The 27,747-nt window shown below is 41.7% G+C and overlaps 1 protein-coding gene across 1 annotated transcript; it reads left to right on the forward strand.

The window, feature by feature from the left end:
- The first annotated feature begins 301 nt into the window (after positions 1-301).
- mrps18b (mitochondrial ribosomal protein S18B) lies at positions 302-27,500 on the forward strand. Its single transcript, XM_072550168.1, has 7 exons — positions 302-709; positions 17,904-18,030; positions 19,184-19,281; positions 21,222-21,290; positions 23,919-23,985; positions 25,976-26,035; positions 27,181-27,500. Exons 1-7 carry the CDS (start codon positions 644-646, stop codon positions 27,426-27,428), a joined length of 735 nt encoding a protein of 244 aa, XP_072406269.1. The 5' UTR covers positions 302-643; the 3' UTR covers positions 27,429-27,500.
- Positions 27,501-27,747: the final 247 nt, after the last annotated feature.

A 27,747-nucleotide genomic window follows, 5' to 3' on the forward strand; every position in this document is an offset into this window, starting at 1 on the left:
GTGTTCACCCGTATCCCCCCCACCCGCCATTTTGGCCATTAGTCTCTACCACTCCCTCTTCAATCCTACAACAGTGTCTTCCCACCCCACCTTCCGTTCACCAGCGTCGGGGATTTTTTTATTAAAAAAAAAGTGACATCGAATTTCAAAAATTTTTTTTTGGTTTTATTTTTGAAACCAGGACGGCGGTGGCGAAAACGCATGCCACGTGACGTGCGTTGCGACCCAAGGACAAAAGTTAAAACCGTACCCACCCTCCTCCCTCCGCCGACCTTAAAGCGAAAGCCTGAAAAGGCGGGAGGTTTTTAAAAAAAATAAAGAAGGCGAGAGTTTCCAACCCCCAAAAAAAAAGATTTTAAAAGAGTTCTTCCCCGGTGGACGGTGCTTTGCCTTTTTTTGGGGGGGGGAACGTGATGACGTCGTATCGGAGCTAGTGCAGGTTTCGCGCCCCCCCCCCCCCCCCCGGTCCGTTGGGTTTAAAAGGACGTTCTTTTGTTTCGAACGATTGGCCGTTTTTGTTTTGGAAGCCGGTTGGTTTAGTTTTTTTTAAAATTTGCGAGGAGGGAGGTAAGAGGGTCGGCTAGAGGCGGGAAAGAAAGCAGCCAGGACTGGAGTTGACCTTTCACCTTCGTGGGCCAACAAGATGGCGGCGCTAGTGAGGTCTCAGCTCAGGACAATGACAATGGCAGTGGTCCACAGGGGTCTCTTGGTAAGACTTTGTGTGCAGCCTCCTCAGGAGAGGCACTCTGCTTTTACACCTGTTATTGATTACATCTTGTGAAGAACTTAATGCTGATGTTAAATAGAGAGGGTGTAGCTTTACACCCCCCCACCCCACCCCACCCCACCCCCAACCTGTTTTTATTTTGGCCTTTTTACAGACAAGTTTGACTGGAATCAGTTTATCATCTCTCGGTCCAAGGTTGACCCTCCCAATTCCAAACACAGCAGTGGATCCCTTTTGGCATTTGTGGTGGAGCAGGTGAAGCGAGGCTCTAAGGTCTTCAAAATAGCCTTGGACTCATCAGAGTCACCTAAACAGACAGCTTCAGTTTAATTCTTCCATGCTGACCAGATGTCGTGTATACTGTAAATCTAGTCCCATTTGTCAGCATTTGGCCCATGTCCCTCTATGGCAGAAGTGGGTACTGCAGATACTAGAGGTTAGAGTGGTGCTGGAAAAGCACAGCAGGTCAGGTAGCATCCGAGAAGCAGGAAAATCAACGTTTCGGGCAAAAAGAATGAAGAACATTTGCCCGAACGTCGATTTTCCTGCTCATTGGATGCTGCTTGACCCGTTGTGCTTTTCCAGCACCACTTTAATCTTGAGCCATATCCCTCTAAACTCCTTCTATTCATATACCTATCCAGATGCCTTTTAAATATTGTAATTGCACCAGCTTTCACCACTTCCTCTGGCAGCTCAATCCATACACTCAGTACCCTCTTTTTGAAAAGGTTGCCCTGTCGGTCACTTTATGTCTTTCCCCTCTCACTTTCAACATATGCCCTATGAGTTTTGGACCTTGACTATTTACCCTTTCCATGCCCTTCATGATATCATAAACCTCTATAAGGTCACCTCTCAGAGTCTGATGCTCCAGGGAAAATAGACCCAATTATTCTCCCTATAGTTAAAACCCTCCAACGTTGGCTTGTAAATCTTTTCTGAGTCCTTTTCAAGGAACTATAAACTTGCATGCCAATGTCATTTCATTCAGCAACACTCCCCAGAATCTTATCATTAAGTGCATACGTCCTACTCTAATTTGGCTTTTCAAAATTGATGTACTTTCTCAGAGGGACCAAAGGAACTTTTTCTGTGCTGTAGATTTCTGTGACCCTATGACAGCAGGGAAAGTTTTTCTTGCTCTTTGAATGTTACAATGGGGACCTGAGAGAGTACAAGAGCCAAATCTGAGAGATGGCAGTTCTAAGGGTGTTGCATTTCTAGTACTCTATGAACATACCAATTATGTGCTTGAATTTATATGGGATTTAAACCCTTTGTTGACTGGCTGAGTGCGCTACTGATAAGTGAAAGCTCCATGTAATAACTTACTGATGTTGTCTATAGGAGATATAGAACAGTATGGCATGGCCCATGATGTTCTGCCGAGCATTTATCTTAATTAAAGATGAACCTAACCAACACACCCCTCAATTCACTGCTGTCCATGTGCTTGTCTAGTAGTCGCTTAAATGTGGCAAAAGTGAGTACTGCAGTTGCTGGAAATCAGAGTCTAGATTAGAGTGGTGCTGGAAAAGCACAGCAGGTCAGGCAGCATCCGAGCAGCAGGAAAATCAACGTTTTGGGCAAAAGCCCTTAATCAGGAATGAAGGCAGAGAGCTTTTGCCCGAAATGTCAATTTTCCTGTTCCTAGGATACTGCCTGACCTGCTGTACTTTTCCAGCACCACTCTAATCTAGTCGCTTAAATGTCCCTAGTGTCTTTGCATCTACTACCACTGCTGCCAGTGCATTCCACACACCCACTACTCTCTGCATAAAAAAACTATCTCTGACATCTCTTTACTTTCCTCCAATCACCTTAAAATTATGACCCCTCGTGACAGCCATTTTCTGCCTTGGGGAAAAGTCTCTGGCTACCTACTCCATCTATGCCTCTCTTTACTTCATACACCTCTATCAAGTCACCTCCCTTTCTTCCTTCTCTCCAGTGTTAAAAGCCTTCGCTCACTCAACCCCTCTTTATAAGACAAGCCCTCCAATACAGGCAGCATCCAGCTAAATCTCCTCTGCACCCTCTCTAAAGCATCGACATCCTTCCTATAATTAAGTGACCAGAACTGGACACAATATTCCAAGTGTGGTCTAACCAAGGTTTAATACAGTTGTAGCAAAACCTTGTGGCTATTAAACTTAATCCTCTGCTAATGAAAACCAAAACACCGTACGCCTTCTTAACAACTCTATCAACTTGGGTGGCAACTTTGAGGAATCTATGTAAGTGGACTCTGAGGTCCTACTGTTCCTCCACACTACCAAGAATCCAACCTTTAACCCTGCCTGTATTCAGCATTCACATTTGACCTTCCAAAATGAATCAACTTTGAGTTTTGAACGTAGAACAATACAGTGTAAGACAGTCCCTTTGACCCTCAATGTTGTGCCGACCTGTGAATTATTCTCAGCTCATCCCCCTACACTATCCCATCATCATCCATGTGTTTGTTCAAGGATTGTTTAGATCTCCCTAGTTGAACTTTATTCAAGTTGAACTCCATCTGCCACTTCTTAGCCAGCTCTACATCCTTTCAATGTCTTGTTGAATCCTATCTACAACACCATTGACCTTAGTGTCATCAGCAAACTTACTAACCCATCATTCCGCTTCTTCCAAGTCACTTATAAAAAGTTCAAAAAGCAGAGGCCCAAGAGCAGGCCCCCCAATGGGACACCATTGGTCACCAACCTCCAGGCAGAGTACTTTTCAACGACTACCATTCACTCTCTTCTTTCGGCCACCCAGTTCTGAATCCAGACAGCTAAATTTCCCTGTATCCTATACCTCCTAACTTTCTGAATGAGCTTACTGTGGAGAACCTTATCCAATGCCTTCCTGAAATCCACATACACCACATCCGCTGCTCGATCTTGGTCAATATGTCTCATCACATCCTCTAAGAACTCAATAACGCTTTTGAGGCATGACCTGCCCCACACAAAGCCATGCTGACTATCTTTAATCAAACTATGTTTTTCCAGATAGCAATAAATCTTCTCAGAATCCTTTCTAGTACCTTGCTTACCACAGATGTAAGATTGACTGGTCTGTAATTCCCAGGGACTTCCCTATTCCCTTTCTTGAACAGAGTAATAACATTTGTCTCCCTCCAATCGTCCGGTACTACTCCCATGGATAGTGACCCAGCAATCTCATTCCTCGCTTCCTATGGTAACCTTGGATATACCTAGCCCTGGGGACTTAGCTACCTTGATGCTTCCCAGAATGTCCAGCACATCCACTTGTTTAATATCAATCTGTTCAAGCCTATTAACTTGGTCCGCGGTGTTCTCATTATCAACAAGATCCCTCTTTCTCGTAATCTCTTTCTATCATCCAGACAAATTGATTGTGGTCACATTTCAGAACATGGCTTCTTTCAGAATTTGTATTATCACAAATTGCTGAGTATGAGTTCATGGTATTGGGAGAGGACCACAGAAACAGCAGAAAACTATTCAACCCCTCAAACCTGTTCCACTGTTTAGTGAGATTGTGATTGAAGTTTATTATTATTGGAGAGAAAAAGCAGGAGATTCATGTGAGGTGATGATGCTTGTTTGAAGAGTCAGTGCAGACTGTAGGCCAGTCGGCCAAATGGCTAGTTCCTGTACTGTAACTGTTGTGTATCCAAACTGTACTTTGGTTTTAGGTCCCCTCATCTCTTTTGATTTACAAAATGATGTATTGAAGCTAGATTTAGAATTATTACTCGAGTTGGCATCTACTTCTTGATGTGGATGAGAGTTCCTCAATAACCTGGCTCTGATAAAGATTATGCAGTCGTATCCTAAACTCTGCAGCAGCCAGGCAGTGAAAAAAGCATCTACTCTTAAAGTTCACTCGAATCACCTCTTAAAAGTTGTGTGTTGCTCAAGTCTGATTTATGCAATCTCATAATTGTGTGGCTACTCCTTGTTAACTTTTTGGAGCTCTGTTAAAATTCCAGTGAGTCAAAGATTTTTGTGTCCATTATGCTGTGCCCAGAACTGTGCATAGTATCCCAGATAGTTGTCAAATCCAGCGTTGTATAGCTGTTACAAAAGTTTCTGAGTTAGTATTCCAGCTCTTTAGGGAGAAATGTTTTTCCATTTCGTCTTCTGTTTTTTTCTCTCTCTGACTACTACATTTTACTGGTCCCATAGATTACTAAATCTGAGTCAGACGTCACACGACACCACTTTATAGTCCAGCAGGTTTATTTGAAGTCACAAGCTTTCAGAGCACCTTTGTGAGGTGAGGCACTTCACCTGACAAAGAGGCATTGGTAAAAGCTTGTGATTTCAAATAAACCTGTTGGACTATGACCTGTAGTTGTGTGATTTCAGACTTTATCCACCCCTGTCCAACACCAGCACCTCCACATGATTACTAAATCCGAGGGAGCAGGCGCTATGGGAAAGAGTAGCCATAGAATCCAGGGGTGGAGGAAGTGGGTGATGGGAACAGGAATCTGGCAAGGATGTCAGAGTCTGGGTATAAAGGGAGCCAGCAGATCACAGGAGGGGCGTTGAGAAGGTAGTTGGTTGGTTGTAGAGTTATTGTTTTAAATCTGTCTAGATTTTTTTCTAGTAATAATTGAGGTAGGTAAGTTGAAATCATTGGAGAGTCACTGGCAAAGACCGCATTGTTGCCCATCTGTTTTAAATGGGTGATCTCTTGTATTGAAGCACTGGTCTCTCTGTCCAGATGCTTCCACAAGAGGAAATAGCTGTTGCATGTACACCTTGCCAAGACTTTCAGGACCCTGTCATATTTAATCTCTTAATTTTCTGAAGTCCAGTGAATACAAGTGGAGCCTTATCCAGCTTTTCCTCATTATCTATTCCAGAGTAGTTCCATGTGCAAAATGGCTGGATTTTGAAATTGCTAACTCTGTCTCTGTGTGCACAAATATGAGAGAAGATTAACTTGGTTTGTTGAGCATAGGTCAACAAATCACAGTGCAACTGAATGAGGAGATTCCCTGGACTTTCATCCCACCAGTTACACAATCATCTGGGGAATTTTTAGGCAATTTGAGGGGTGAGGAAACTATGGGGAAATTTCTAAACTAATTAAAACAGGCTCAGCAAATCACAATGACAATAAGGGAGATTCCCAACTTCTCTTTTTCTCTCTCCTGACAACTAGTAACAAATAACACATCGACTTCTCTGTTTCAGCAAGTTGTTGTTAGCTGGTAATTCATTACTGGTATTATTGATGTGGAGAACAGTTAGGGCAATGTGCTGATGTCTCTCTCTGTCTAAATCCCTACACTTTTTAAGTTAAATACTCTGCCCAAACACCACACACACACACACACACACACACACACACACACACACTCTCTCTCTCTGTCTCTTTCTTTCTTTCTCTCTCTCTCTCTAGTGCCTTCCAACATATTCAGTATTTCAGTGAAATTGTCCTGAAGTACACCCTTCTCTCTCCTCTCCAGCCCCCTGCCAGACCTATCTATTAAAACACATAAAGGCTGCTAGGCTGTGTGGGATTATTCTAGTGACCCTCCTTTGTATCACCAGGGTCAAAAACTGGACAGTCCGGTCCAGATATGGCATTTGGAAGATACCATGTTTTTTTTAAATTTTGGACTATAAAACTGAATGGAAGGTGGCATTGCTATATAGTAAAATACCAGGAGAGTTTTGCAACTTGGGGAACATCAAGTGATGCACATTTTCTAGCTGTGCGATCATTTGGTCAGAGTAGTTCTTGAGTTGAGAAAACAGCCTGACAACCTCCCTTCATTTGGTCCAGCTGTAGTTTGTTACAGATCTGCAAATGTAGAATAGCAAAGACATCTGGAATAAGCAAACAGAAAGCATCTCAATCTCTTCGTAATGTGTATTTAGGTGTTTAAGTTGCATAGTAGTAGTAGTTAAGCAATTATTTATTCTTCTCTGCCATTTGTTAAAGTTAAATTTTATTTACAGTAGGTGGAGTTATTTTCTGTAATGACAAAAGCTGATGTGAATTGTTAACGTTTAGAATAGTAGTCAGGTGAATTGATTGTCTTGGTGGTTTAACTGGGTAACACATTTTGTGGTTTCTCATCGCATGTGTCATTCATGGCACAAGTGTCAGGCAATGACCATCTCCAACAGGAGAGAATGTTACTTTCTGACATTGACATTCACTGCTATTACTAGCACTAAACCCCCTCTTCTCTCTCTGTTGGTCCCTCCACCACATACATTTCCCAGCACTGTCAATGTCTTGGGGATTACCATAGAAACTAAACTGGATAGCATGTCAACAGTGTAGCTACAAGAGGAATTCAGAGGCTGGCAATCCTGCAATGAGTAACTCACCGCCTGACCACCATCTATAGCTCAAGTCAGGACTGTATTAGAATACTCACCACTAGGCTGGATGGATGCAGCTCCAACAACACTCAAGAAACCTGACACTATCCAAGCCAAAACACCCACTTGATCAACCCATTTACCACCTCAAATGTTTGCTCCTTTCACTTCCCATCGTCTACGAAATGCAGTATAGCAATTCTTTTCGACAGCATCTTCCAAACTGACTCAGTAACTAGAAAGAAAGGGGCAGCAGATATTTGGGAACATCATCACCTGCAAGTTCCTTTACAGGTTACAGTACATCCCTTGGAACTATAATCGCATTTCCTTCATGGTGACTGAATCAAAACCCTGGAATTCCCTTCCTAATAGCATTGTGAACGTACCTACACATGGGCAGCAGCGGTTCGTGAAGATACATCTCCATCACTTACTCAAGGGAAAATAGGGATGAGCAATCAACACTACTACTCAGAAATGAATATTTTAAACGGGGTCACATACTCCTGCAGGTCTTGTGTTATCTCAAATTTGTAGACATCACCAACAGTATGTTCATCTCTCTACTCAGTGTAGATTCTGAAGAGCCTGAGGAGTCCTTTTTCTGAATTGTGTGAGCCACCACTAAAAACTGGTTTCCACATGTTCAATGACAAGCCTCAGGCAGTTGGGATGCAACCGATAACCCTCTTAATGCAGGATCTGGCCTCCTGTCCCAGAGCTCTTTATAAAATGGTACATGTACAAGAAGAGGGGGATGGGAACCTTAATTGTAGCTGCACTGTCCAGGAGGTTGAGATTAGTGAGGTCAGAAATGAGGTTTCAAGGTTGCAAGAGTTCACCAGCAAGCAAGAAGGTGATATGAAGTGTGTTGACTTCAATACAAAGAGCATCCCGAATAAGGTGGGTAAACTGGGACTTCGATATAGTGGTCATTTTGGAGAAATGGATAAAGGAATGGTTGTTGTGGGTTCTGGTATTTAGCTGATTCAGTAAGAACAGAGAAGATGGTAATAGAGGGGAATGTGTGGCATTGTTTGTCCAGGACAATATTATGGCAGCAGAAAGGCTGTTTGAGGACTCGTCTACTGAGGTAGTATGGGCTGAGGTTAGAAACAGGAAAGGAAAGGTCACCCTGTTGGGAGTTTTCTAATGGCCTCCGAAGCGTTCCAGAGATGTAGAGGAAAGGATAGTAAAGATAATTCTGGATAGGAGCAAGAGTAACAGGGTTGTTGTTATGGGGGACCTTAACTTTCCAAATATTGACAAGTCTACTATAATTTGAGTACTTTAGATGTTTTTGTTCAATGTGTGCAGGATGATTTCCTGACACAGTATGTAGACAAGCCAACAAAGGATAAGGCCACATTAGATTTGGTACTGGGTAATGAACCTGGCCAGGTGTTAGAATTGGAGGTAGGTGAGCACTTTGGTGATAGTGACCACAATTTGGTTATGTTTACTTTATCGTTGGAAAGGGGTAAGTATATAAAGCAAGGCAAGAGTTATTGCTGGGGAAAAGGCAATTATGATGCGATTAGGATGGGGAAGGAAACTGCAGGGGATGGGCACAGTTGAAATGTGGAGCTTATTCAAAGAATAGCCACTGCCTGTCCTTGATAAGTATGTATCTGTCAGGCAGGGAGGAAGCAGTCGAGCAAGCGATCCGTGGTTTACTAAAAAAAGTTGAATCTCTTGTCAAGAGGAAGAAGAAGGTTTATGTTAGGATGATATGTGAGGGCTCAGTTAGGGTGTTTGAGAGTTACAAGTTAGCCAGGAAAGTCCTAAAGAGAGAACTAAGAAGAACCAGGAGAGGATATGAGAAGTCATTGCCAAATATGATCAAGGAAACCCTAAAGGTTGCTATAGGAATATCATGAATAAAAGAATGACTAGAGAAAGATTAGGGCTAATCAAGGATAGTAGTCGGAAGTTGTGCGTGGAGTCCAAGGAGATAGGGGATGTGCTAAATGAATATTTTTAGTCAGTACTCACACTGGAAATGTGATGATGTTGTCGAGGAGAATGCTGTGATACAGGCTGCGAGACTAGATGGGATTAAGGTTCACAAGAAGGAGGTGTTAGCAATTCTGGAAAGTATGAAAATAGATAAGTCCCCTGGGCCAAATGGGATTTATCCTAAGATTCTCTGGGAAGCCAGGGATGAGATTGCAGAGCCTTTGGCTTTGATCTTCATGTAGTCATTGTCTACAGGAATAGTGCCAGAAGACTGGAGGATAGGAAATGTCCCCTTGTTCAAGAAGGGGAGTAGACACAATCCTGGTAATTATAGACCAGTGAGCCTTACTTCGGTTGTTGGTAAAGGTTATAAGAGATAGGCTTTATAATCCTCTAGAGAGGAATAAGTTGATTAGGGATAGTCAACATGGTTTTGTGAAAGATAGGTCATTCCTCACTAATCTTTATTGAGTTCTTTGAGAAGGTGACCTAATAGGTGGATAAGGGTAAAGCGGTTGATGTGGTGAGTATATGAATTTCAGTAAGGCATTTGATAAGGTTCCCCATGGTAGGCTATTGCATGGGATTGAGGGTGATTTAGTGGTTTGGATCAGAAGTTGGCTAGCTGAAACAAGACAGAGAGTGGTGGTTGATAGGAAATGTTGATCCTGGAGTTTAGTTACTAGTGATGTACTGCAAACATCTGTTTTGGTGCCACTGCTGTTTATCATTTTTATAAATGACATGGATGAGGGCATAGAAGGATGGGTTAGTAAATTTGTGGATGACACTAAGGTTGGTGAGTTGTGGATAGTGCTGAAGGATATTGTAGGTTACAGAGGGACATAGATAAGCTGCAGACCTGGGCTGAGAGGTGACAAATGATACATAGATCCCTTAAAGTTGCCACCCAGGTTGGATGGGGGGTTGGGGGTGGGGGTTGTTAAGAAGGCACACGGTGTTTTAGCTTTTATTGGTAGAGGGATTGAGTTTCAGAGCCACAAGGTCATACTGCAGCTGTACAAAACGCTGGTGCAGCTGCACTTGGAGTATTGCGCATAGTTTTGGTCACATTACAGGATGGCTGTGGGAGCTTAGGAAAGGGTTCAGAGGAGATTTACTAAGATGTTGCCTGGTACGAGGAAAGGCTGAGGGACTTGAGGCTGTTTTTTGTGAGAGAAGAAGGTTGAGAGGTGACTTAATTGAGACATAGAAGATAATCAGAAGGTTAGATAGGGTGAGAGCCTTTTTCCTCTGATGACTAGAATGAAGACATAGCTTTAAATTGAGGGGTGATAAATATAGGACAGATGTCGGAGGTAGTTTCTTTACTCAGAGTAGTAGGGGCATGGAATGCACTGCCTGCAACAGTAGTAGACTTGCCAACTTTAAGGGCATTTAAATGGTCATTGGATAGGCATATGGATGATAATGGAATAGTGTAGGATAGATCGGCTTCAGATTGGTTCCACAGGTCAGTGCAACATCGAGGGCCAAAGGACATTACAGCACGTACAGGCCTTATGTTCTAACTTGGAGCTACTTTCTATCCACCAATCATTATATCAACAGTTTGGAGAGACATTTTTTTTTAACAGAAATTTTGATTTATTGTTATCACATGTACCTATGCATGGTGACAAGTTTTGTTTTGCCACCAGTATAGGTCAATCATACCATATAAAGTGCACTAGGGTAATAAAACAGAGCAGAGAATACAATGTTACAGCTGCAGATAAGTTGCACAAAGAGTGAGATCAACATTAAATAAAAAATTTGAATGGTCAATTCAGAAGTCTTAATAACAGTGGGGAAGAAGTTGCCCTTGAATCTATTCGTATGTGTATACAAAACCTTTATCTTCTGCCTGATGGAAGACAGTGGAAGATAGTATAACTGGGGTGGTAGGGGTCTTTGATGATGTTGGCTGCTTTCCCGAGTCAGTAGATGGAGTCGACTGTGTTCATGACTCTGTAGTTTCTTGTGGTCTTGGGAAATGCAGCCGTGATAGCAAGTTGTGATGCATCCAAGTAGAATGCTTTCTATGGTGCATCAGTAAAAATTGCTAAGAGTCTTTATGGACATGCTGAATTTCCTTAGCCTCCTGAGGAAGTAGATATGTTATTGACATGGGTAGACAAGGACGTATTGTGAATTAAATGAGATTGTGAACTGAAGTGCTTTAAGGAATTTCTAAGATATCTGGTACTAGTAGAATACACGTCGCTTCAAAAATTAAAAAAAATGCAAGGTGGCAGGTTGAGAAGTGTCTCTGAATGTGGGAGCTAAGTAGCCCTTCACCAGAACCTTGAGGTTATCGTCGAGCAACTTGTGTTGAAATCCTCACTATTTTTTCATTATTTTATGTTTCATCATTTTTAGTTTGGATCTGTGAACTGAGAGCAGAAGGTGGTCTTTGGATTGAACTGCAGCTTGTTTCCTTGTAGAAATGGAAAGTAAACAAACTGGTTTTTGAGGCCAGAGTCGAACAGTGTGGTGTTGGAAAAACACAGCCAGTCAGGCAGCGTTGAATAGAGTGGTCCAGGCCAGGCCTGCAAGTTAGTTGTAGATTGCTACTTGTTAAAAGGGCGCTATAGATGCTTGGACTCTGGAGAGGCCTTGTCATAGAGTCTCATAGCACGGAAACAGACCCTTCAGTCCAATTAGTCTATGCTGAACATGTTCCCAAACTAAACTAGTTGCACCTGCCTGTGTTTGGCCCATATCCCTTCAAACCTTTCCTATTCATGTCCTTACAGATATTACAGGTCAACTGGGACCGAGAGGGGGGACATCAGTCTGGCATGGAGAGTTTTAAACTTTGTATTGGTTTTGGATCGGATAGATTGTGCCTGTGAAAGCTACAGGACAAAGGTTTGATTATTCCCTGGTGTCTCCCCAGCACCCCCCCAAGCCATTATCAATTTATTAAAAGTTCAGAGAATAAAATTTATAAGAATTAAGTGGCTAGGAAGATATTTGCATGCATCAATGTAGTCAGAAACCAAGAAAGCTACATGTGCTGGTAATATTAGTAATTTAAGAAGGGTGGGCGGGAGAAAGCAGGAAATTATAGACCAGTTAGTCTGACCTCAGTGGTGGGAAAGATGCTGGAGTCTATTATAAAGGATGAAATTACGGTACATCTGGATAATAGTAACAGGATAGGACAGAGTCAGCATGGATTTATGAAGGGGAAATCATGCTTGACTAATCTTCTTGAATTTTTTGAGGATGTAACTCGGAAGATGGACGAGGGAGATCCAGTGGATGTAGTGTACCTGGACTTTCAGAAAGCTTTTGATAAAGTCCCACACAAGAGGTTAGTGAGTAAAATTAGGGCGCACGGTATTGGGGGCAAAGTACTAGATTGGATAGAGAATTGGTTGGCTAATAGGAAACAAAGGGTAGTGATTAACGGCTCCATTTCGGAATGGCAGGCAGTGACCAGTGGGGTACCGCAGGGATCCGTGCTGGGACCGCAGCTTTTTACAATATATGTAAATGATATAGAAGATGGTATCAGCAATAACATTAGCAAATTTGCTGATGATACAAAGCTGGGTGGTAGGGTGAAATGTGATGAGGATGTTAGGAGATTACAGGGTGACCTGGACAAGTTAGGTGAGTGGGCAGATGCATGGCAGATGCAGTTTAATGTGGTTAAATGTCTGGTTATCCACTTTGGTGGCAAGAACAGGAAGGCAGATTACTACCTCAATGGTATCAAATTAGGTAAAGGGGCAGTACAGAGAGATCTGGGTGTTCTTGTCCACCAGTCAATGAAGGCAAGCATGCAGGTACAGCAGGTCGTGAAGAAGGCTAATAGCATGCTGGCCTTCATAACAAGAGGGATTGAGTATAGAAGCAAAGAGGTGCTTCTGCAGCTGTACAGGGCCCTGGTGAGACCACACCTGGAGTATTGTGTACAGTTCTGGTCTCCAAATTTGAGGAAAGACATTCTGGCTATTGAGGGAGTGCAGCGTAGGTTCACGAGGTCAATTCCTGGAATGGCAGGATTGCCTTACACGGAAAGACTGAAGCGACTGGGCTTGTATACCCTTGAGTTTAGAAGACTGAGAGGGGATCTGATTGAAACGTATAGGATTATGAAAGGATTGGACACTCTGGCAGGAGGAAACATATTTCCGCTGATGGGGGAGTGCCGAACCAGAGGACACAACTTAAAAATACGGGGTAGACCATTTAGGACAGAGATGAGGAGAAACTACTTCACCCAGAGAGTGGTGGCTGTGTGGAATGCTCTGCCCCAGAGGGCAGTGGAGGCCCAGTCTCTGGATTCATTTAAGAAAGAATTGGATAGAGCTCTTAAAGATAGTGGAGTCAAGGGTTATGGAGATAAGGCTGGAACAGGATACTGATTGGGAATGATCAGCCATGATCATATTGAATGGCGGTGCAGGCTCAAAGGGCTGAATGGCCTACTCCTGCATCTATTGTCTATTGTCTATTGTCTATCAGAGAGATTGTTTACTGGCCAGTTACTTTTTCCTTATGATTCATCCCTAAATTCTTTGGTGAGCGAGGGTTAGAATTAAATAAATTTGAGTTTAAATCATTGACATTAATTAGATTAGTTTATTGCTTAACTTTTTTTTCTCTGCTAAAACTGCTGTATTATTAATAAATTGTGAAATCTTTTGTTTAACTTAAACTAGTGTCTAGTATCGGATATTCACCAAGTCTGTTTAGGAACCATTGGGGTCAATTTTGAAGGTCATTGAGTATTTTAATTTTAATGTATTGTAAATACATGGATAGAGTCATAGAGGTGAACAGTATGGAAACAGACCCTTTGGTCCAATTATCCATGACAACCCCATATCCTAACTTAATCTAGTCCAATATGCCAGCATTTGGCCCATATCCTTCAAAACCCTTCCTATTCATATACCCAACCAGATGCTTTTTAAAAGTTGCAATTGTACTAGCCTCCACCACTTCCTGCGGCAGCTCATTCCATACATACACCACCCTTTGTGTGGAAAAAGTTGCCCCTTAAGTCCCATGTAAATCTTTCCCCTCTCAATGTAAACCTATTCTGTCTAATTCTGGACTCCACCCATTCCAGCGAAAAGGCTTTGTCTATTTACCCTATCCATGCCCCTCATGATTTTATAAACCTCTATAAGGTCACCCCTCGGCCTCCAATGCTTCAGGGAAAACTGCCTCAGTCTATTCAGCTTCTCCCTGTAGCTCAAATCCTCCAACCCTGGCAACATCCTTGTAAATCTTTTCTGAACCCTTTCAAGTTTCACAACATCCTTCCTATAGCAGGGAGACCAGAACTGCATGCAATATTCCAGAAGTATCATAGAACATAGAACAGTACAGCACAGAACAGGCCCTTCAGCCCACAATGTTGTGCTGACCATTGATCCTCATGTAAGGTAAACCTAATGTACGAACCCTCACATTTTTGTGATCATACGCATGTCCAGCAATCTCTTAAATATCCCCAATGACTTCGCTTCCACAACTGCTGCTGGCAACGCATTCCATGTTTTCACAACTCTCTGCGTAAAGAACCCGCCTCTGACATTCCCTCTATACTTTCGCCAAACAGCTTAAAACTGACCACTCGTGTTAACAATTTCTGCCCTGGGAAAAGGTCTCTGGCTATCAACTCTATCGATGTCTCTCATTATCTTGTACAGCTCAATTAGGTCCCCTCTCTTCCTTTTTTCCAATGAAAAAAAAATCTGAGCTCAGTCAACCTCTCTTCGTAAGATAAGCCCTCCATTCCAGCAGCATCCTGGTAAACCTCCTCTGAACCCTCTCCAAAGCATCCACATCTTTCCTATAATAGGGCGACCAGAACTGAACATAGTATTCCAAGTGTGGTCTAGCCAAAGATTTATAGAGCTGCAACAACCCTGTCCACTTTGGCAATTTTAAGGGATCTGTGTACCTGCACACCAAGATCCCGCTGTTCCTCCACACTGCCAAGAATCCTGTCTTTAATCCTGTACTCAACTTTCAAGTTTGACCTTCCAAAATGCATCACTTTGCATTTATCCAGGTTGAACTCCATCTGCCACCTCTCAGCCCACCTCTGTCAATGTCACGCTGCAGCCTACAACAGTCCTCTATACTGTCAATGACACCTCCAACATTTGTGTTGTCTGCAAACTTGCTAACCCATCCTTCAATCTCCTCATCCAAGTCATTAATAAAAATTACAAAGAGTAGGGGCCCAAGAACAGAGCCCTGTGGAACACCACTCACCACTGACTTCAAGGCAGAATACTTTCCTTCTACTACCACTCACTGTCTTCTGTTGATCAACCAATTCTGTATCCAGACAGCTAAATTTCCCTGTATCCTATTTGTCCTGACCTTCTGAACAAGTCTACCATGGGGAGCCTTATCAAATGCTTGCTGAAGTCCATATACACCCCGTCCACAGCTCGACCCTCAACAACTTGTCTAGTAACATCCTCAAAGAACTCAGTAAGATTTGTGAGGCATGATTTGCCCCTCACAAAGCCGTGCTGACTGCATTTAATCAAGCCATGCTCTTCCGGATGGTCATAAATCCTATCCCTCAGAATCCTTTCTAACACCTTGCAGACGACATACGTGAGACTGACTGGTCTGTAATTGCTGGGGATTTCCCTATTTCCTTTCTTGAAGAGAGGAATTACATTTGCCTCTCTCCAGTCCTCAGGTACGACTCTGGTGGAGAGTGAGGATGCAAAGATGCAAGCAGCGAAGCAATCACATTTCTTGCTTCCCAAAGCAGCCGTAGACAAATCTGATCTGGCCCTGGCGACTTGTCAATCTTAATGTTTGTCAAAATTTTCAGCACATCAGCTTCCTCAACCTCTATTCGTTCCAGCATGCTTACCTTCTCCTCAATGGTTTCATTCACTACAAGGTCCTTTTCTTTAGTAAAGACAGAAGCAAAAACCTCATTTAGGGCTTCCCCTACCTCCTCAGACTCTATACACAAGTCCCCTGTGCTATCCCTGATCAGCCCTACTCTTTCTTTGATCATTCTCTTATTCCTCACATACGTGTAAAATGCCTTTGGATTCTCCCCAATCCTTCCTGCCAAGCCTTTTTCGTGCCCCCTCCTGGCTCTCCTTAGACCATTTTTGAGCTCCTTCCTCACCTGCCTGGAATCCTCTAGAGCTGAGCAAGACCCTTGCTTCCTCCACCTTACGTAAGCTGCCTTCTTTCTTTTGACAAGAAGCTCCTCCGCTCTCGTCATCCAAGGTTCCTTTATCTTACCCCTTCTTGCCTGTCTCAGAGGAACACATTTATGCATCACTCGCAACAACTGTTCCTTAAACAGTCTCCACATGTCTATAGTGCCCTTTCCATGGAACAATTGCTCTTAGTCTATGCTTCCCAACTCACGTCTGACAGCATCATAGTTTCCTTTTCCCAATTAAATATCCTCCCATTGTGCCTGCTTCTCTCCTTCTCCATAGCTATGTAGAATGTGAGGCAGTTGTGGTCACTATCACCAAAATGCTCTCCCACCGCAAGATCTGACACCTGCCCCGGCTCATTGCCGAGCACCCAATTCAAAATGGCCTCTCTCCTTGTCGGCCTGTCAACGTACTGAGTTAGGAAACCCTCCTGAACACGCCTTACAAAAACAGCTCCTTCCAAACCATCTGCTCGAAGGAGGTTCCAATCAATATTGGGAAAGTTAAAGTCACCCATTACAACATCCCTACTACATTCACACTTTTCCAAAATCTGCTGACCTATGCTTTCTTCAATCTCCCTGCTGCTATTGGGGTGCCAGTAGTAAACCCCTAATGAGGTGACTGCTCCCTTATTGTTCCTAATTTCCACCCATACTGACTCAGTAGGCAGACCCTCCTCGACAATGGTAACTTCTGTCGCTGTGATACCCTCTATTAGCAGTGCTACACCCCCTCCTCTTTTAATCCCCCTCCCTATTCTTTTTAAATATTCTAAACCCTGAAACATCCAGCAACCATTCCTGCCCCTGAGAAATCCACGTCTCTGTTATGGCCACAACATCATAGCACCAGGTACTGATCCATGCTCTGAGCTCATCATTTTTATTCCTGATACTCCTTGCATTAAAGCAAACACACTTTAACCGATCCCTTGGTTCTTTCCCAGGAAATTCCTTCCCAATATTCCTTTTGGAATATTGTCCTGTAGCGAGGCTGGTTTGATTTTGCTGTCTATCTCGTAACAGTTGAGACTGACAGCAAAGGAAGAGTAAAGAAAATGAACTGTAAAAATGGATTGGCCAGAGGACGGGAGATGTGATAATTGTGAAAGATAAAAAGCTAGTGTGCAGCCATGTTTGAATGCAAGGCAAAACCGTTGTTCATAAAGTTGCTCAAAGAATCTTTAAATTTAATTCTGCCAGAAAATGCAGGAAATTCTGTCAGCTTGTCAGACAATGTCAATAGAGAAGTACAGAACTAACCTCTCTGATTTTTAACTGTTGTCAGAACTGACACTGTATATATTAAAAATTAAGTCTGTCAGAGATGGAGAAAGAGTGGAGTACAGGATTGATTAAATAACGAAAGGGATGAGATTGTAAAAGGGAGAGGTAAAGAGCAAAGTCTGGAATCAAAAGATGGTTCTGAAGGAGCTGCATATTGTAGGTACGGGTCCGTTGCCAGCAATGGCTGCGTGAGGAAGAATAAAGAGATGGATATGATCTAAAATAATTTGTAATAATTTTTGTTTGGAAGACTGTAAAGAATCATTGTTGAGGATGATGTACTGTCTATTAAGCTTCTAATCAGCACCATTGAGACAATGCAAGAAGCTGTGAACAAAGAGGTGGGAGTGGTGGCAAGGATAGGATTTTGTGTGCAGTGACTTAGTTTCACCATTTTGTTCTTCCTCACCTGCAGAGTGCAATTCCACATCAGAGAGTGCTGCAACCAGTTCAACAGCCTTTCAGCACAGGATCAGACCAGACTACGTTCGACCTCATCTCTCGCTATAAGGAGTGCCCGTGGGAATATCTGCAGAGTGAAGGTATTTGCTGCATATTTAAATAACAAGTCATGCTCCATACTGGCTCCACCACTGTGAACAAACAAAAGCTGCTCAGTGATGCAGAATGATATGCAGCCATTTGTTCAGACTGTGGATATCTCTTGCAAGCTATCTCAGGCTATGCTGATCACTCTAACCAGAATGACATATGATATTTAAGCACAATATGAAGGCTGTTTTAAATGTATGAGTGTGGGCAGAGAGCAGTTGCAAGTTTTGGAATTTGACAATGATGAAATTGTTACTCAGTTACTGAGAAAGCTGGATATGCCTCACCCTGTCTCTTAGTGGGGTGTCATTTACTCTAAGAAGAAGCTAGGTTGCCACTTTGACATTAACCATAGCCTTCTAAAATAAGTCGGAATGCAACCATTTTATATGTGCTGACTGATCATTAGCTGAACATTTGAGCATTAATGAGATTCAGTGGTTCTGGCCACTTAAACTTTAATTCTTCTTCCTGTTAGTCTGGTGGGTCTCTATCAGGTGTAATAGTGTTAAAAGTAAATGAGGGAATGGCTGAGGAAGGAAGTCAAACACTGTCTTCCCCTCTGGGATTAAGTGGGACGGTGAGTCAGATTTAGTCATTCCCCCTTCTCCAGTACGAGATGGGGGTAATTGTTCAGATGGTTCATGCTTGCCTCATACAGTGCAGCATTCCTGCAGAACCAAAATCCCACTCAGGGATTTGGGAGGAGGTTGGTTTGGAGAGGGGCAGTGGATGGGCTGGGGTTGTTACTTTTCATAACCCCTCCCCGAAACACCAAAAGAGTTTCATAAAAAAGATGTTGCACAACAGAGGTCATAACTCAGATTTACTTCTCCACCAACTTTATAAAACCCTATAAGTGACCTGATTTATCTCATCATTAAACTTTTGTTAGTAAGTGCAGGATCTATGTTAGGGTGGGGGAAGTTTGACTGACTGTTAATACTCATTCAATCCAGTGCCAGGGACCTCCACTCACTTTGATTGGCTGTGCTCTGAGGATAGATGTGTCAGGCAGTCGATGTCAGAGGCTTTTTAATGGCAAATCCAGAAATCAAAATTCTCTTACTGAAAGTTAGTGATTCAAGGATGCGGTCCCTCGACATTAATTTTCCCTCCGTCTCTTTCTGTGTTATGTTGCAGAATACATTGAGCGTTATGGAAAACAGCCAGTCTGGGTTGACTATCGGAGGAACCACAAAGGTGGCATCCCACCTCAGAAGACCCGGAAAACCTGCATCGTATGTTCAGTGTGCTTCTCTTAACGCTGTTTAGCTTTAGGTTTAGTCAGTTTATTTTATTCTAACTATTGCACCTGTCTTGAGTGCTGTGAAGTTTTGGTGCACCAGACCTTGGAAAGGATGTGCTGTCCTTAGGGGTTGCAGCACAGGTTGAGCAAAATGATTCCTGTCTAATGAGTGCTAGCATTGAACCCCAGGATCGATTGTCCAGAAGTCTGCTGTTTAAATCCTTAGTTCCATTAAGGCCCATTCCACTCACCATCCTGTATTGGCTCCCCTTGAAATAATGTTCTGATTTTTAGGTTTGCCTTGTTTTCAGATTGATCCCTGACTTTGCCCCATCCAAACTGTAATCTCCTCCCACTCCACATCCTCTCTGAGAAACCATAGCTCTCCTGATACTGACCTTGAGCATCTCTGAATCTCATAGCTATCAAGGACTGAGCCTTCAGCTACCTCAGCCTAAAGTTATGGAATACCTCTTCTTTTTGTTTTCTCCCTCCAAGATGCTGGTTAAGATTTACCTCCTTCACCAAGTCTTTGCCCACCTGCCGTTACTATCTCCTCATTGTGGGGCTTGGTGTCTTCTATATTGCTTTGTAGATAGTCCTGTGAATCATCTTTTAGATGCTTTATTACCTAACATTGTTTTATAAATATATGTTGTTGTACTCTCTTGAATTTGGAAAATGGAGGAATGATTTGCTTGAGGTGTTTCAATTGAATTAAGAGATTAAATAGATTAAGCACAGAGAGGCTGATCCCACTAGTGGGCAGGTCAAGAATGCAGGAGCATAACCTTAAAATTCAAACTGTGGTTCAGAAATGAAATTAGAAGGTTCCTTTTGATGTAAAAGTGGAATGTAAGTTGGGAACCAATGGCATAAAAGGCAATGGAGTCAACTTAAGTATTTGAGACAGAGATTAGTATGTTTTTAAGAGTTTTGAAGTATGTGGAGACAAAGCTGATAAATGGAATAGTGGTACAGATTAGGCATGATGTAACTAGAGGGAATGGGGGCCTGAAATAAAACAAAAAAAAATTGTATGGTTGCTGTTTGGGTTGGAATGAAGATTGTAGACATGCAATTTTCTCCCATTTTGATTATTTATCTAGTTCCTCTTCTTTAACAATATTTTTCAAATTTGGTGTCTGAAACATTTTACTGCAGTTTTTAAAAAGCAGCAGTCTCCTCTGCCTCTAGCCTTTTTGTGGCTCTTTTTGTCTTTTTTTTTAGCCATCCTTATTCACTGTCAGAGACACCCATGATTTTGGGCATGTTCCTGTAAATTCCACTTTCATCTTCCTTGAGAAAACTCAGCTGCTGCCCCCCCCCTCCCCCCAAACAATTTGTGCATTGAGGTCTGCTATACTTGGTACTGTTTAGGTTTCTCCTCTGCATCCTGTCAAAAGTGTGGTGTCCAGAAATGCTACACAATGAAAGGGTATTGTATGAAAGGATGAGTTATATTCTCCAAGCTTTGGAAATCTGTTACTTTATTATTAAAACCAAGAATACTATGTGACGTTTTAACAGCCTTTTGCAACTTGGGGTTAGATGGACAGGAGGTGGGAGGAAGTATATATGAAGTGTAAATGACTGCGCATTCCCTATATCTGGAGTCAAAACAGAAAATGCTTAAAATATTAAACAGGTTAATTGTAGCCTGGAACATTAATTCTCTATCTCCAGAAGCTGTTGACCTGCTGAGTTCTTTCAGCACTCTCAGTTTTTAGTTCACTTTTCCCTCATCGAGAACGTTTTGTCTTTATGTCAGTGTAGCATGTTTCTGCATTCTAGAGTCTGTGTAATTCTGGACCTCTTATCTTGCAACCTTTTGTCTGAAAAGACTTATGCATGTAAATTGCATGTTTCCCCTCTCCCCACTGCATTTTAAAATTGGACCATTTTAATTAAACTACTTTTCTTATTCTGCAGAGAGGGGACAAGATCAGTGGCAATCCTTGCCCCATATGTCGAGATCCGAAGATTCAGGTTGACCACAGGGTGAGTGCTTCCATTTTGGACAGACACCTGTGTATTTTTATTGATTCTTGCAATATGGGTGACTCTTGCAAGTTTGTATTTAGAATTCCTTTTACACACTTCCCTGTGAAGCAGATGGTTAGGGCTTCAAGTAAATGGTTTACAATAAGGACTTGCTAGGATAGATTTGATGGGCTTTTAGAATGGACCAGCACACCAAGTAAAGTTTGCAAGCTTCTTCATGCATCGAGCACAGCAATGGACCTTTCGGTCCAACTTGTCCATGCCAACCAGGTTTACCAAACTAGTTCCTTTTGTCTGTGTTTGGGCCATATCCCTCAAACCCTTTCCTATTATGTACCTGTCCAAGTGTTTTTTTAAAAAATGTAACTATACCTGCATCTACCACTTCTTCTGGTACATACACTACCCTCTGAGTGAAAACCCCTCGGATCCCTTTTAAATATTTCACCTATACCTTAAGATTATGCCTTTTAATTTTTTAACTCCCCTCACCCTCAAGAAAAGACCTTTGCTAATCACCTTAGCGATGCCATTTATGATTTTATAAACCTCCATTACGTTGCATCTCAACCAACTCCGTTCCAGGGGAGAAAAAAAGGTCCCAGCTTACCAAGCCTTTCCTTATAATTCAAACTCTTCACTCCCGATATCATCACTGTAAATCTTTTCTGCACTCTTTTTCCAATTTAATAATATCTTTCCTATAGCAGGGCGATCAAAACCATAAAAGTACTGCAAAAGTGACCTTGCCACTGTCTGTGTAGATGCAACATGACGTCCCAACTCCTATACTCCGTATTCTGATCAATGAAGGCAAGTGTGCCAAACTCCGCCTTGACCACCCTTGTCTACCTGTGACTCCACTTTCCAGGAACTATGTACCTAAACCCCTGAGATCTCTCCTCCGGATCTTACCATTATCTGTGGAAGACCTGCCGATGTTCATCTTATCAAAATGCATTTCCTTGCATTTATTGAAAGAGGGAATGTTTCTCTTTATCATCTGCTCAAGGCTGGGCAATAAATGCTGGCTTTGAACAATTCAAAAATATTTCACTTTCTGCATCACGTAAAATTCTCATCCAAGGGTTCATGTCCTTTCAAGCCTCTCAGTTCCCTATATCTGCAATTACCTCCAACCTTCTGAGATCTCTCTTCCTTCAATGCTGATTTCTTAGGTACAGTTAACTCAGTTTTATTAGGGACTGTGCCTTCAATTGCATTGGTTTCACACTCCGGAATTCAGTCCCTGAACATTCGAAACCGTCTATGTTTTAACTCATTTCTTAAAACCTAACTCTTTGATTGTGCTTTTAGTCATCTGTCCTGATAATTTCCTTGTTATTGAACTTCTGAGAAATTTGCTGTTGTCACAGCTTCACTGTGAAAAGTATGCTGATGATCCACAGGAAATCCCAAAAATCTATAAATTTAGTACAATTCACACTTGATTTTGTCATTAACGAAAAATAATTTATTTTAAACACAATTAATTTCTGCAAGTTGCAAAGAAGGAAGGATTTCTAATCTGCAACCATGCAGCTTAGACTCCTCCAAATACAGCAAATATGCATGCACGCGCACACACATTCAAAACAAATGAGCTGATACTACAAGTGAAAAAGAGTATCAAAGAGCGAATAAAATTCCAAAGATCAGAAGTCCAGACCATCAGTTATTTTATCTCAATCATTTTTGAGTTTTAGCAGATGACACGTGGTCTGTTTTCTGACTGGTTGTTCTTTAATTCAGTGTTTTTTTTTCGGCTGTACTGGTCTTGTGAAAATGCATTCTTGATTTTGTCATTTTCCCAGAGTGGGAGAGATGGATTATTCCTGTTTGCAGGCTCTGGATGTTTCTCTCTCTGCTGCCTGGCTCTTCAAGTCTGCAGCCAACCACTCAGGCCGAATTTACTCAACACAAAAGTTTTTGTTCCACTCAGTCTTGAATTCTCTTGTTCACTCCTTTGAAAAGCAACGTTATGCTGAATAGCTCAAGAATGTGCAGCACTTATCAGGACCGGTTTGCATTTTAACTTATTTGTTATATAGCAATCCAATTTTGTTTCAGCTTATAATCCCAAAACAAAAAAATGTTGACTGCTACAATATATAAATGTAAGTTTATTGGTGATTAGAGCTATTCAGAGAATTAACAAGTTGAACCTGTTTCTCTGGATAAGAGGAGACTGGGAAATGACATGGTAGAGGTTTTATGTGTTGGACAAAGTTTATATGGAAAGAATATTCCTAATTGTGGGAGAATCCAATGCAAGATTGCTACTGATAAATCAAAGAGGAAAATTAGAAATTTCTAAACTTAGAAGATGGCTATAGAACATGGAACTTGCTACAACAAAAAGTGGTTGACCTGAATTTTGTAAATGCTTCCAATAGGAATGAGAGAGAAAAAGAGAATAAGGAGATTTGCTGTTGGGTAGAATTGGCATAAGCTACAGACCATTTTGGTCGACTGAGTGGCCTGTTGCTGTTCTGTATATTTCATGTTATTCAGGATTTACGACACTATATAATTGACAGTACTATGGCAAGGCAGAGCTCATGTTGACTTAGCTTGTCTAGATTATACAGTGCTCATTGAGTCTCTGGGTTTCATTTCCTTCAGAATGTGAAGCTGTTGGAACAGTTCATTTGTCCTCACTCTGGTACCATGTATCATCCAACCAGAACTGGTAAGAATCCAATTTACTGCTTTTTTTGTTACTTTCAAGACACGGAAATTTGAACAGAGTTATCCTATGAAATACACAGCAAATGGAGCCTATTTGCTGTTCAGTTAAGATATCCAGCTTATGGGTGAACCCGACAGACCATAAGGTCACTTTTAAATGATCTTAGCAATGGATTGGGAGTAGTTTCTAACTGAGATCAGTCACTATCATTTCTCCCTTTGGGATGAGCTGGGGCACTGTTCAGATACTGTCCTTTTTGGAAAATAGGAACAGGAATAAGCCATTTAGACTGTTGAGCCTGTCCCACTATTGAATATAGATGTGACTGCAAACGCTTCAATGCCTTTTACCCACCCATTCCTGTAATGGTCCATGGCACTGGTTAATAGAAATCTCTATCTTTAAACATATCCACAGACTAAATTACCACAGTCCTCTGGGTTGGAGAATTCCAAAGGTGCATAACTCACATGTCAGAGAATCCCTCCTCACCTCAGACCTCACTAGCACCCTCCTGTTATTTTTGATCTGTGTCCTTGGAGGCATAGACTCCACATCCAGTACTTGGGTAGACAAGGTAGATCACTTTAAATATCTTGTAGGTTTCAATGAGATCACCACTGTCATACCTGAAAACTCTTGCATAAATCCAGTTTACTTAGGACAGCCCTAGCTTATTGGGAACAAGTCTGATGAACCTTGTTTTCACTCCCAATATAGCAGTAATATCTTTTCTCAGTTAACAAGATCAAAACTATACACAGTACTCCAGGATGTGATCGAGCCAAACAGACTTCACTCAAAATCCTTTTATTAAAAAAAAGGCTAACCTTCCATTGGCTTGCTGCACTTGTATGTTATTCTTTGGTAATTTATCTACAAGGATACCTTGGTTCCACAGTATATTTCACTTGTTGTGTTCTTGATTATTCACTAAAACCTTCTGAAACGGTTTTAAATCTTTCTTGCAACATTCCTATTTAGCTTTATAGCACCCACAAATTTGGATGATTGAGATCTATTGTGAACAGCTAGGACCCAAGTACTGATCATTGTGATACCCCACAAGTTGCAGCCTGCCAACCTGAGAATGGCTTATTTATTCCTACTGGATGTAGGTTTGCTCGCTGAGCTGGAAGGATAATTTTAAGACATTTTGTTACCATACTAAGTAACATCTTCAGTGATCCTCCAGATGAAATTACCTCGCATGGTGATGAAATGTCTGAAAATGAACCTTCTAGCTCAGCGAGCAAATCTACATCCAGAACCTCAATCTGAGCTACAAATCTTCTCAAAACTCGCTAACATTTATTCCTACTGTTAGCAAATCATTTAATTCAGAATATTACATTTCATTCCATGTATTTTAATTTTTCTAACCAGTTTCCTTTTGATAAAGTCTTCTGAAAGTCTAAATGTACTACCTCTATTGGACTCCATCAATTTTGTTAGTAACAACTTCAAAAAGCTTCCAAGTTCATCAAACGGTTTCACATTCACAAATCCATGCTGACTATGCCCAGTCAGATTAATACCATTCAAATATCTACTTATTATATCCTCTTATAATAGATTTTAGCATGTCCCTACTGCTGATATAAAGCTCCCAGGTTGGTCATTCCCCATTTTCTTTTACTTGCTCCTTAAATAGTAGGGTGATATTTTACAATCTTCCAATCCACAGAAATCATTCTAGCCACCTCCTTCAATAGTCAGGACCTGAGTCTACAGCCCAGGGGTTTTATCAACTTTTATCCTCATTAATTTTTCCAGTATAATCATTTCTCCATTACTGATTTTCTCAATACCTCATTGTCTCTAGCCACATGGATATCATTCTGGTAGTGAAAACATGACGCAAAGTAATCATTTAGCTTTTCTGCCCTCTGCCTATTATAAAATCTCATCACCTTAGCCAAATGTTTCCTTCTCACCAATCTATTTTCATTCTGTTTCTGAATGATAACATCATCTCATTTGGTCCTAGGTGTTTGTATGAAACAGTACAAGAAGTTGACCAAAGCAATACAAGATGCTAAGGATCATGGTAGGTGATCTGAGCAATAGGGAATATAATAAGTTGAAGGTTACGGAGAAATCCTGCTCCACCTACATTGTTAATTGTCTGGATTGAAACCTCTGTTTCTGATAAACCAAATCCCTCCATTTAACCCCTTGGAATTTAGAGATGTGCGTGCTATTCGTTTCACCTATAGGACAGTCATTCAATTTAAGTCCTCCGCCAAAGATTGTTGAAGAATGGTGCAACAAATTCTCATTAAATTGTTCTCAATGTCAACAGTTGTTTTCTCACCAATGATGCACACACCTGCCTCTGACAACTTTTTTGTTTCTATCCATCTCTAGTCCTACACACCTCCCAAAACTACCTTCTTCCAAACTGTCGATGTCCCTAATTTTTCTTTCGAATGTAATTGTTCGTTCATCAGTAGCAGCAGATATGACTATTCAAGTCCTAGGCTCCAGAATTCACCAGTCTGTCAACCTCCACTTCTTTTCTAATAGAGGAACCTTGATTAGCCGGCAAGATCGTGAGGTCCCAATGCTTGGCTAAACTGTATTATCCAGAATTTGATTAACTGAACGCAATACTCCTCTGCTCGTGTCCTTTGGATAATCGAGGTTTCTCAATCTCTCATGGCGTAGTGTCAGGACATTTTACATCTTGAGATATTTAAGATCCTTTTTTTGTATGCAATTTGTTGGCATTGGAGGTGATCAGGAGGAAATGAGCACTGGAGATCACAGTTGAAACATAATGAAGGGCTTTTGCCCAAGATATCAACTATTCTACTCCTCTGATGCTGCCTGACCTGCTGTGCTTTTCCAGCACCACATGTTTTAGCATTGGAGGTGATGTTTTAGGGACACTACCACTGCACCACAAGGAGGCTTGATTGCTATACTGGCTGATGGGTGATAGCCTCGTTCCTGGCCAACCAGCTGACAACTGTGCTAATGGCCACTTGGTGACTTCATGAGTTGAATCTTTTTTACTTTACAAGTACGAAATGAGCCACAGCACTTGGTCTGTAACCCCTAAAGGGTAACCTAAAACATTTTAGTATTTAAGGCACAGTTCCTGAATGGTGTTATACAACTTGTCCATTCAGGACTGGCCCCTGACATACGCATATCCTGCTGCTAATTCTGTTTCGCACCTTATTGCAGGTTTGCTTGGATTCCAAGTCCCATACACTGAGATCAATCTGAATGATTACTCTGGCTCACATGGGGCAGTGGGAAAGACCCCACCCCCACCCAAGCAAGAGGGACCTTGGTACAGCTGGTACCAGTGGCAGGATCCACCTGAGAAGGAGATTACTCGGATTCGCAAGATGTACAAACCCTTCCTGAAAGAGAGCATTGCTCAAACTTCAACCAAAACAACACTTTCAAATGATCCCAGCACCAACTGATGAAGCCATGTGGGTATGGTTTTCTGGAGCATTGAACTAAAGTTGTTTCTGAATAAAACGTGAAAACACTCATTATAGCCTACTCACTGCAGTTAATAATGGATTGGGAACAGACAGTAAATACACTGTCTCAGTCATGGTTTTGTTAAGTTGGATTGGACTTCATTTAAATAGTGAGGTTTAGAGATTTGAGATGGTACCTGGCATTGGTGACAATGTCCTCAGTACACTAAATGTCAATGTCTTAGTATATTTTACTGCACAATTTAAGATAAATGTCTGTCCTCTGATTAATTACTTTGCTTATCCTAAATAGCAG

This window comes from Chiloscyllium punctatum, chromosome 30, assembly GCF_047496795.1.
Source record: "Chiloscyllium punctatum isolate Juve2018m chromosome 30, sChiPun1.3, whole genome shotgun sequence".
Classification (NCBI taxonomy): Eukaryota; Metazoa; Chordata; class Chondrichthyes; order Orectolobiformes; family Hemiscylliidae; genus Chiloscyllium; species Chiloscyllium punctatum.

Excerpts from the sequence above, each read along its gene's own strand:
- mrps18b (XM_072550168.1), top strand. The coding sequence starts at position 644 with ATGGCGGCGCTAGTGAGGTCTCAGCTCAGGACAATGACAATGGCAGTG. Across the intron at positions 23,986-25,975 it reads GTATCATCCAACCAGAACTG|GTGTTTGTATGAAACAGTAC; the intron begins GTAAGAATCCAA and ends ATTTGGTCCTAG. Across the intron at positions 26,036-27,180 it reads ACAAGATGCTAAGGATCATG|GTTTGCTTGGATTCCAAGTC; the intron begins GTAGGTGATCTG and ends ACCTTATTGCAG.